Here is a 12,569-nt window from a genome sequence, read left to right on the forward strand (position 1 = left end):
TAAAAAAAGAATGATACAAGCCCTATTCACATTGAGCTTACATTCTAAATAGGAGATATGGCAAATACATATAAACATAGATGTAGCATAAATATAAGGTGAATGAAATATATACTTGCACATAGATACACAAATGAGTTAAATACAAAGTAGACTGAGAGAAGGCATTAGTAGTTGAGGGAAATTAGGAAAGTCTTCAGACCTTTGGTGCCTTAGCTTTGTCTTAAAGGAAAAGGACTATATGAGGCAGATGAAAGGAGAGAGTATGCTCCAGGAATGGGGGACGACCATTCAAAGGCACTGATACAGAAAATCCAATATTGTGACTGAGAACCAGAGAGAAGACTTTGCTGGATTGGTATTCAGGATGAGGAATAATGTTCAATGAGTCTAGAAAGATAGGTCAGCAGAGAGTAAGAGTGCTCATTTATTCATTCATTCAATAAGCAATATCAAGTACCTATGGATGCTATACAAATGTTAGCTATTATTATTATTGATAAATTCTTGTCTCCCCTCTCTTTCTAAATGACTAGTACAATGCTTTGCATCAATAAGATGTTTAATAAATGTTTAGATTATGTATTTTGCCAGACACCGGAGCTATCAAGACAAAAATTAATACAGTCCTTGTCCGTAAAAGCTTATATTTATGATAAGGAATTTAATACTGGTTTGGATTTTTAAAAGATTTCTTCTCAATCCTTCATTGACTTGTTAAAACTGTTAACAGATGCCCTTGAGTCTAGAGGGAGCTAAGCCTGAGATTGGGAAACTAAAAGTTAGGCACAGATACATTCAAAAGGGTTCAGGAATATTTCATCAAAGACTATGAGATCAAGTACACTCCTTCCTTTAAAGATATGAAATTGAAGACTAAATTCAAAAGCAAATTCTATTTCCTTATAGAGGTGTCTACCAGATTTCTCATTCCCAACTCTCAAATGATTCCTGGTTAGAAAAATCATCTGAAATTCAGATTTACCTTTAGTTCAGAAAACCTCCATGTTTCTTTAGATATTTCCATGAATTTTATGCTCCAGATGTACATTTTTTGTCCAATTGAAATCATGGAAGTAACTCATTTTTCCTGTTATTATCAAAATAACTTGTTAACCATCATGTCATCATGTCTGTTCTAACGTCTCTCAGAAGCTCCATTTCAGAATTTCAGGAAGTGCAATTTTGGGAGCAAGCAAATGAATTTCTATGTGAATTATAGATATTTCTAAATTATTTCTATATGAATTATCTCTAAATCATAAAATTTTAGCACACATAAAAACCTCTACAGAGATAAAGTGACTTAACCAATGCCAAACAGCTAGACTGTGTCATATCTGGGATGAACATTGTTTAATGGATAGGGTGTTGAATTTGAAAACTGGAAAAATTTGGATTCAAATCCCACCTCAGATCTTACTAGCTCTGGATGCTGAGCAAATTAACCTCTCTGAACCTCAGTTTCCTCATCTTAAAAAATAGCATCTAAGGTCTCTCCCAGGTCTAAATCTGTGATTCTATACACATTCCACCATACCACTTTGAACAATTTAGCTTCCTGTCATCAGATACACCAAAAAAGAAAGATGGCAGCACCTACCTGATCTTGGTGTTGCTATGATGATATGTGCCGAATGTTTTGGAAATGCCATGGTGGTGATATTTATTGTATAATAAGTTCTTGGGTACAGATCTAAACACACCTCTGGAAATCTTTCTCTTGTAGTAAAGTTAAACGATGTCTCATGATAAAAGTTGTTTTGATACTGTCTTTGTCCCAGGACTTGAAACTGTTATGAAATTGAAAGAATAAGGCAATGTTAAATTCTGCTTGGTTCTAAATATCAAGAACTCAAGAAAAATGAAGATAAAGCAAGAAAAATATTTTTTCATACTCATTCAATTTTAGTTTTTGTTGTTTAGTTATTTTCAATCATGTCTAATTAACTATTTTTTACCCCATTTGGAGTTTTCTTTTTTTTTTATTTTAATTTTTTTCCAATTACATGTAGATAGTTTTCAACATTCACTTTATAAGATTTTGATTTTCAATTTTTTTGCTTCTCTTCTTTTCCTCCCCTACCCCAAGATAGTAAGCAATCTGATATGGGAACAACATGTACAATCATATTAAATATATTTCCACATTAATTATATTGTGAAAGAAGAATCAGAACAAAAGAGGAAAATTATGAGAAAAAAGAAACAAACAAAAGTGAAAATAGTATGCTTTAATCTGCATTTCAACTCCATGGTTGCTTCTCTGAATATGGATAACATTTTCCATCATGAATTTTTTGGAATTGTCTTAGTGCATTGTATTGTGGAGGAAAGCTAAGCTTATCATAGTTGATCACACAGTGTTGCTATTACTGTACAGAATGTTCTCCTAGTTCTGCTCACTTCACTCAGCATCGGTTCATGTAAATCTTTGCAGGTTTTTCTAAAATATTCCTGCTCATCAATTTTTATAGAACAATAGTATTCCATTATATTTATATGCCACAATTTGTTCAGCTAGTCCCCCAACTGATGGGCATGCCCTCAATTTTCAATTTCTATCACAAAAAGAGCAATTACAAACATTTTTGTACAGGTGGACTTTTTTATGATCTCTTTGGGATACAGACTTAGGTAGTAGTATTGCTGGTTTAAAGAACACCATTTTATAGCTCTTTGGTAATAGTTGAGCATAGTTCTCCAGAATGGTTAATCAGTTCACAAATCTACCTTTTGTTCCCACATCCTCTCCCATTTGGAGTTTTTTGGGCAAACATGCAAAATGATATGCCATTTCCTTCTCCAGTTCATTTTAAAAATGAGGAAATTGAGGCAAACAGGATGAAGTAATTTGCACAATGTCACACATCTAGTAAGTATCTCAGACCAGATTTGAACTCAGGAGAATGTCTTCCTGCCTCCAGGCCCAGAATTCTACCCTCTACACTACCTAGCAGTTTATTTTTATCTTAGGCTTATTGGGGGAAAAAACATCAGGAATTGAACATATTTTCACCAACAAACAAGACTGGCTTCAGGACAACCAATAGGAAAGCATAAGAAATTTATGAATGTGAATCCACGAAGAAGCATGTATTAAGCATGAATGGGCAAAATGATATGTTAAGCTCTAGGGGTACAAATAATACAATGAACATGGTCTTGGCTCTCCTAGAGCACCCATTCTAATGGAGGAGACAAGATAGATAGGAGATATCAGTCATAAAGCAGATGGAAAGGCCTAGTAACCCTTAGGATTTGGCAAAAAGGCAGATGACAATGCATCTTTTTATTGTAATTTTCATTAACAAAATTGCATCAGTTTCTGATGTTGAACCTCTTCATGTAACAAGGACTTTGGTGTTTAATATCCCACAGTGTTTGCTAATCCTTCCTTCCTCATTACCCCTGTTCTCTTTGTGCAAGTATGAGAAAGGAAATCTTAAGAAATTGCTGTCCACTCAATTCTCTCACATTTTAGCCTTAAGGTGATCAGACTGAACTGAGTTTCATCCCAACAAATTAGAAGGCCAGCTTAGAAGATATTTTCAATTCTTCTAAAAGGGCCATCCTAATATTTAACTATGCTCAGATGCAAAGAACTTTATTCAGATGGCAAAGAAAATACAAGGTGTCTTTCTTCTGGGAAGTACGTGGACTGATAGGATGAAAAAAACCGTGGCACTTTATGATATTCCTCAACAATCAATCAACAAATATTTATGAAGGGCCTAATGTAAGCCATGCACTATGCTGATCATATGGGGCATACAGGAAACTGATGTTCTAAAGTAAACCAAAAAAATAAGATAAAACATGCCAGAAACTCCTACAAGAAATTTAAAACTCACACCAAAACCATGATAAACATGCCAAAGAGAGTTCAAATACAGTAAGATATGATAATGATAATATGATAGGACAATTACATTAATAATTAGAGAATCAAAGAGAAAAATAATAAAATCATATTTGAAGTATCACTAGAAATAATTAAAGAAATCCCAGGATATGAGTTACACAAAAGCAATTAAGTTAAAAGAAAAATTGACCTGAAAAATTTTTTAAATCTTTAAAGATATTAAAGGAAGCAGCCAAGTGATGAAGTACATACATGCTAGATTTGGAGTGAGGAAGACCTGAGTTCAAAGACCTCAGGCATCTACTAGCCCTGACCTTAGGGAAGTCACTTAACCTCTATGTGCCTCATTTTCCTTATACATAAAACGAAGAGTTTCAACTTTATGACCTCTAAGACCATATTATAACATTAAAAAAAAATCTTGGTTGGAAATGATGACAAAACCTAATAAGGTGAAAAATAATAGAGAATTTTAAATATTAAAGGCTCTAACTAAAAAAACAGGATTAACAATCATAGAAGGTGGAAAAACAATTGAAGGAGGTTGGGCAGGGAATCCCAGAAAATAAAATTCATTAAGGGAAATAATTATAAACAATGCAAATGAAAATTATAGATGTGAAGGATAAATAAAGGAAAAAACCTCAGAATTGTTGAGTTCCCAGAAAATTTCTAAGAAAAAAAGAATTCAGTCACTATATTTCAGGAAACTGCACCTCCCAAATTCATAAAACTACTTTAAAAATCATTTTCCTAACAACCCAACAAGGAAAAATGCAAAAATCAAGATTTATATACAAACTTCAAAGTTACAGTAAAGAAAAAGAATCATTCAAGAAGCAAATAAAAAGAAAAATATAAAAAAAGTTAGGAAATGTATTTTTTTTTACAAAAATAAGAAGGTGGAACATAAAACATAAGATTTAAAACAAAGATATATGAGGACTGTCAATAAAACAAAGCAAAGCATATACCCACTTTTTCAAATACATATTGAATTGCCACAAAAATAATTATATTCTTGGGAGAGGTCCTAGAAAAATTTAAAAGAATGGAAATTGTATTTATTTGGGGGGAGTTGTGGGGGGGGTCTTTAAATAATATTTTAGTTTTCCAAATACATGCAAAGATAGCTTCCAACATTCCCCTTTACAAAACCTTGTGCTCCAAATTTTTCTCACTCCCCAAGACAGCAAGCAATCCATTATAGATTAAACATGTGCAATCCTTCTAAATATATTTCCACATTAGTAATGCTATTTAAGAAAAATCAAGTCAAAAGGGGGAAAAAAAAAAACATGAGAAAGAAAAAAGAAGCAAACTAACAATGATAACAACCAAAAGGTGAAAATACTATTCTTTGATCCACATTCAGTTTCCACAGTTTTCTCTCCGGATGTGGATGGCACTCTCCATCTCAAGTCTACTGTAATTTCCTTGAATCACCCAATTGCTGAAAAGAGCCAAGTCCATCACGTTAATCATCACATAACCTTGTTGTTATTATTTACAATATTCTCTTGATTGTGTTCCACTTCACTCAGCATCAGCTCATGAAAGTCTTTCCAGGCTTTTCTGAAATCAGCCTGCCCATCATTTCTTATAGAACAATAATATTCCATTACATTCATATACCATAATTTATTCAACCATTCCCCAACTGATGGGCATTTACTTGATTTCCAGTTCCTTGCCACTACAACAAATGGTTGCTACAAACATTGAAAAGACAATTTTAAATGCTATATTGTCAAACTATAAAAAGATATATATATAATGATAGTATAATTAAATGGTGATCATATTACTTTTTTGTTTGCTGCTTACTTGAAATTGTACTCTTTAAAAACTGTAATTGAAATAATAAATTCAAAAGTGGAGATAAACAAAAGATAGTACCTACTCTTAAGGAACTCGCAATCCAATATAACAACATGTAAATGTAATGTTACAGCATGTAATTCATTACATACAAAGAAGCTATCTGCAGAATAAATAGGAAATAATCAATTTAGAGAAGGTATCAGACTTAAGAGGAACTGGAACAGCCTTCCTGCAAAAGGTAGGATGGGCATTTGGGTGGCAGGTGGACACACAGCACTGGACCAGCTTTCTGAGCTCAATTCTGGTCCCAGATACTTACTATCTGTGTGACCCTGAATAAGTCACTTTCCCTATTTGCTTCAATTATCTCATATGTAAAATGAGCTTAAGAAAATGGTAAATCAAACCAAAAACACAAAAACAAAACCCAAATGGGGCTATGAAGAGTTAGACAAGACTGAAAAAAATTGAACAACAAAAATAAAATCCCATAGATGCCATGGCATCAGAGACAAAGAGCTGCTTTTGGAAACAAGAAAGCCTTGACTCAAGTCTTACCTCTGTGCCCTGTGCCCCTGGGCAATTCATAACTTTTCAGAACTCTTAGGCAACTCTCAGACTATAAATGTACAATCAATAAAATCACCTATCTGGTCCAGAAAGAAAAAGATTGAAAGAGAGGGACAGAAGACTGTTCCCAAGATAGAGCATTATGGTATGTACCTCCAATCTTTTTATGAGACTAAAATGGTTTTGAGCAGAGATAAGACCAAGAAAAGGATAGTATCATCATCATTAATAAATATGATAGTTATAAAGAACTTTGTATCATTAGTATTGTCTATAAAATATATAAATGAAAACATTAGAAAATAGTATGCAGTAATATATTTTAATAAGTATTATGTCCAAATAGGAGTTTTGCCAGAAATGTGCAGATGATTCAATATGGGAAAACAATGAGTACAACAAATTAAATGCAGGAACTTAAATGATATGTGATTTCATCAGTTTAATTCCCTCCAAATCAATTTTTCCAAGGCTTAGTAAATAAATACTAGAAAAATGTCTGAGGGACTGAAGTTAAGAGACTTGCCTAGTAACTTCTATTAACAGCAGAAGTCCCATTGAAATGCATGTTGTCTACTCTAGGCTGTCTCTTATAATAATAAAAAAAAAAAATTCATCCTATCAACAAGAAAAATCACATCAACAAGAAAAAATTTTGCCACTATGCAAAGTAACAAAAAAAAGTGAATTTACAATAACATACATATGGACTACAATTACATATAAATAACAACAGCAGCAAAACTCTGTAGAGCACAAAAATTGTCAGAAGGGGAAATACAGCAAAAAAAGATATTGCTTTGTTAAAGTATGCATTTTTATTTTATTAAAATATTGTTTGATTTACAGTTTTATTTGGCATTTTATTCATTTTGTTTCTCACATGTTAAAAACAGAATTAAGTTTGTGATTTAAATTTTTTCCCATAAAAAATAAAGAAAACATGAGCTATTCTCCAAAACAAATTTTCACAAAATTATAGACCAGAGAAGAGAAGGCAGAAAAATTTAGTCAGTTTCCATTATTTAATCAATTTCATAGGATCAAAGATAAAGAATTAGAAGAAATCTTAGAGGTCATCAAATTAATCCCCTCATTTTGTCATTGAGAAGACTGAAACCCAGATAGGAAAAGTGTTAACTTTTTTTTTAAGTGTCATTCCAGTAGATAAATAGAAGTGGAGAATCAGGATTTGAATTCAAATCCTCTGATTTCAACTTCATTCCACTTCAATTGTATCAAGCTCTCTCACTAGCTCTGGGCCCTTGGTAAATAATGATTTATTTGCTTTATATATGTTATTTCATTTGAGACAGCTTAGTCTTTTTCTCTCCTGTCATCTTAATAACTTATCTTCTCCTCTTTAGGAATGATATTTCTGGGGTTACCACAAAAACAACAACAATAACAGAAAAGTCTTTATGATTCCAATTTTTTTTGGAGATTTAATACCATAATTTTTGGTGTTTTGTTTAACTCTGATACAGTCAATGAGACATTCAAATTTTTTTAGATGAAAATTATTTCTGTTTTGAGAATATGTGGGAAATGTCATGACAACGCAATGCAATTTAATAGGTGTTTATCACAAAATGCTACATGCTAAGCACTGTGCTAGGAAGAAAGCAAGCATTTATTTAGCAACTACTATATGTCAGATACTATGTGAAGAATTTTGAAAACATTTCATTTGATCCTCATCACAACCCTAGAAGAGAAGTGCTATTATTATCATCCTCATTTTACACTGAGGAAACTGAGGCAGAGAGAAGTTAAATTGCTTATCCAGGCTCACACAGCTACTAAGGCTATAAGCTATTTTAAATTTAACTCAGGCCTTCCTGACTCCAATATGATATTACACTATCTAGCTGCCTCTGAGCCCTAGGGATACAAAAATAAGAAACAACTCTGTCCCCAACTGGTTGATTTCCTGTTGACAAACCCTGAGATAATTAATAGGAGTCCATATTCTAAATTTGTATCAAGTCTTCAGGGGATCCACTGCATGAAAGAAGGACCTAATCAAAAGACTCGAATATAATCTGATTTTTAACATATAGCAGACTTGCCCTCTAGTGGCCAAACAATGAAAAGTGCTCATCATCATAGCTGAGTTCTTAATGAAGCTATTCTTTAAGATTTGACTATAACACAAATTTAAGGAGAGAAGGAACTTTTAAAAATCATCTCATCTATCCCCTCAATTTTCCCAAACATAGGAATATTTATGAATAATACACTTAAAATCTTTCCAAACAAATGAAAATCAAGGTTCTACCAGGAGATATACCAGGAGCCAAAAGAGTGCCTAGGAGTTATCTTTATGTGTCTGAAGGTTCTTCCCCTGGGGTCCAGTTGCCCCAATCTTATAATCCCCTAGAGCAGGATTTCTTAATCTGGCTCCATGAACTTTTGAAAAAAATATTTTGAACCAATATAATTGCTTCCTTTTGTAACCCCATGTATTTCATTTTATTTGTTAGAAAATATTATTCTACAAATGGATCCATAGACTAAAGACTGCCCAAAGGAATTCATGATACACATAAAAAGGCTAAGAACACCTCGTATTAAGATAATGTATAGAATAGAGTTTTAAAGACCTGCATTTAAAGTCGTTCAGACATTTCCTAGCTGTGTTACACTGGATTTTAAAAGACTTGCTCATTTCACATGGCTGATATTTAACAGAGGCAGGACTTTAATCTTCCCGGATGTCCCTGAGTCTAAAGTCAACTTCTTATTTACTATTAATATATTGTCTCTTTCTAAAAAGTACAACTGTCCAAAGGTGAAATGGATAATAGCTTGCCTTTTATTTTGCATTTTAAAGTTTGCAAAATACTAAAATTATTTCATTTAATCCTTATAACAACCCTGTGCTTTTACTATACTACCTATTTTTACAGATGAAGAAACCAAAAGTCTCAATGCCTCCGACAACCTAAAACTAAATTGTGGAATAATTTGCTAATTTATATCAATGGAGGGAATTTCCAAAACAAGACTTCCCTATATCAATGAAATCACAATTCCCAATCAAATTGTTAAGGAGTCATTCTTCATATTGATTGCAAATATATTTCAGTGACTTCAGCACACTGGCCCTAATTCTTGTTTCTGGAGACACATAGGGCAACATAATCCATCTTCCATAGTAGCTTTTCTAATAGTAAAAGACAGCCATCATGGATCAGATGACCTTTGAGGTCCTTTCCAGTTCTAATGCCATGATCCTATGTCCTTTCTAAGTCTTCCCTTCTACAACCTCAGGATCTTCCTCAGGTTCTTCAGTACCATAGTATCTAGTAACTTCATAAGAGATTGTCCTTTGCTGCAGTCATTCCAGTTTATCAATGTTCTTCCAAATATATGAGTTTCAGAAAAAAATAAAATAAATAAAAATAAAATAAAATAAAATAAATATATGGGTTTCAGAAGTTGACACTATATTTTAAGTCTCTCCAGTCTGATGCCTCCCTTTTTTTTTTTTTTAAATTCACTTTGCCTTTAGTCAAGCAAACTGACATTGAGCTTAAACTAATATTGACTTAAGCCTTTCAGTTCAACTGTAACTGTTTTCAAGGACTAAGTTACATCTTGCCAACACAACAATATTGTACTTACCATCAATTACCAGTTGCTAGGCAAGTTATATGAACAAATATACAACACTAAGCAAAGGATCCAACAGCTAATGAATAATATTTTTTAGTGAATAGGGATGTCAGCTGCTTTGAAGTGCATTGTACTCCACTCTTTTCAAACCATGGTGCTGTAATGTATCATTTAGGTCATTCTGCCTCCTTTGTCAAGCAATTGTATATACCTGATTAATCATCTTCCTACTTCCCAACTCGTCTTTAAATTAAAGAATTTCAATATTTAATTTGACACTTCCTCAAACTCTCTAAAATCTTCCAATTTTTGAGTCTTCTTAATCCTCATGATTTACTTCTTCACTTCACAATTCAGCCACATTTTGGGAATGGATCTTACTAGGACCTGCTTACAAGTGTTCTAACTCCTTAATCAAAAATTCTGACTTTTCCTTCCTTCTCTTCTTATGACCTAACATTCCTAAGCTTACTCTTTGTCCTCATTGTGACTTCCAGTTCCTCACATCATAATCACTGCTCTGTCTTTACTTTACTCCATTCCTGGAACTCAATGCTAATAGATTCAATCATCTTTGTGAAATGAGACAAAGTAATACTTAGCTTCTCAGGTGGATAGAGGGAGGAGAAAGAATGAGATACTTGAAGAGAGAAGGCTTAGAATAGCTTCTGTGTACAGTGAGATAAGAAATCAGTGAAAGAGGATTTAAATGATTGCCTTACCGCAGTGAGGACCCAGTCAAAATTGGATAAAATGAATTTATCTAATCAGTATGCTTCATCAGTACAATTATGACTTTCTCTAGTTATTATTCAGCATATGAGTAGCAATAGAAGAGGAACATTGAAAGTAGAAGGGGTTGAGGAAAGGGATTCAAGAGCAGATGACAAGATAAAATTAAATTGGTTAACTATATAGAAAATGGTGTTTGGTCTGTATTTTGAAGGGGGAAAGGGGATTCTATGAGGCAGAAATGAGGAAGGAATGCTTTCCAGTTATTGGGAACATTCAGTTCAAAAGTACAGAGATTAATAGGATGCTGAATATGAAGAGCAGAAAGGCTGGTTTCATTGGTCTTTCAATTGGGTAAAGTGAAGCATAGGAATACTATCAGATAAAGCTAGAAAGATATGTTTGTAAAATCCTTTAAAACTAGACAAATTTATTTAGATTTTATGCTAGAGGCAATAGGTAGTTATAAGAGTTTATTGAATTGTATGACTAGATCTGTTTAAGGAAATTTATTCCAGAATAAATGTGTAGACTGCATTGAAGAGAGACCTGAGGGAAGGAGATCAGTTAGGTCTTCTGGGTGAGAGGTGATGAACACCTGAATTAAGATTATAGATATCTGAGTAGAGAAGAAAAAGATAATGAGAGAGATGTGAAAGTAGAAAAAGTAATATTTGATAAGTGATTGGTTATATAGAATGAGGGAGAGGGAGAAGTTGAAGATAATACCCATGGAAGAAAGATGGTGCCTTTGACAGAAAGAAGTGTGAAAGAAAAGTGGGTTTTAGTGAAGTCACATTGAATTTTAAATGTCTCTGGAACATCCAGTTTAAAATGTTCCATTGGTAATAGGAACAGAAGTCAGGAGAGCTCCTGGTTCTAAATGTATAGATCTGGGTGTCAGCTGCACAAAGATGATAATTAAAACTACAGGAATTGTTGAGATTACTGAGAGAAAATACAAAGAAAGAAAATAAGAAACCTCAGTTGGTAGAGGACATTGTAAAGATGATGATCTAGCAAAGGTGATTGAGGAGTGATTGTACAGCTAAGTACCAGGACACACTAATGTCACAAAACCCAGAGTATTTTGGAAAAGAAGGTGATCAATGGTGTTAAATGTAGCAAAAAGATCAAAAAACTGAGGAAAGGCCTCGAGATTTGTCAATTAGGAGATCACTGGAAACTTTAGAGAGAATAATTTCGTTTGATTGATGAAGTCAAAAGTCAGGTTATAAAAAGCTGAATTTGAGTGAGGAGAAGCTGAGGCAATGCATGTACATACAACATTCCTAGGAGATGGATTTTAAAAGGAAGAGATATTTAGATGAAAATTTGAGGGAATAGTAGAGTTTAATAAGGATTTTCTTTTAAATGATAGAGGAGAGCTGAGCACGTTTGAAGGCCTTGTGGGTTTTTTGGTAAGAGCCTGTCCTGGTTCTTATCTCAGTTGTATGACTACTTCTTCTCAATCATCTTTGCCAAATAGAGGATGAAAAAGAGAGAGAATGATGGAGAAGAAAAGAGGGGAGGGGTGGACAGGCAGAAGGAAGAAAACAACTTAGAAAACATTTCTTAGGTATTGGCTATGTGCTAAGCACTGGGTTAAACACTTTACAAAGTTATCTCATTTGATCTTCAGAAAAGCTCTGGGAGGCAAGTGCTATTATTATTTCTATTTTACAGTTGAGAGAATTGAGGCAGAACTATTAAGTGAATTGTCTAGCTTTATATAGCCAGTAAGTATCTGTAGCTGTACTTGAACTCAGATCTTCCTGACTCCAGAACCAGCAATGTACTGCCTAGCTGCCTCTTGGGGTAAGAAGTGCTACCTTATTGTTAGAAACTGGTGAAAAAGAGGAGACAGTAGAGAATAGTGACAAGGAGTTTTGAGATGAAGAGGAACGAACTGATTCTCTAAATGCAAGTACCCTCACTTTTTATCTTGTATTTACTT

General features: G+C 33.4%; 1 protein-coding gene across 3 annotated transcripts in view; it reads right to left on the minus strand.

Moving 5' to 3' along the window:
- Positions 1 to 12,569, minus strand: part of SUSD1 (sushi domain containing 1) — a 296,420-nt gene that overhangs the window by 140,722 nt on the left and 143,129 nt on the right. For all 3 annotated transcript variants that reach the window (XM_031942900.1, XM_031942890.1, XM_031942907.1), the window contains exon 10: positions 1,604 to 1,793. In XM_031942900.1, coding sequence (XP_031798760.1) covers positions 1,604 to 1,793 — 190 coding nt within the window. The remainder of the gene's footprint in view (positions 1 to 1,603; positions 1,794 to 12,569) is intronic.

Source organism: Sarcophilus harrisii, chromosome 1 (assembly GCF_902635505.1).
Source record: "Sarcophilus harrisii chromosome 1, mSarHar1.11, whole genome shotgun sequence".
NCBI classification, from domain to species: Eukaryota; Metazoa; Chordata; class Mammalia; order Dasyuromorphia; family Dasyuridae; genus Sarcophilus; species Sarcophilus harrisii.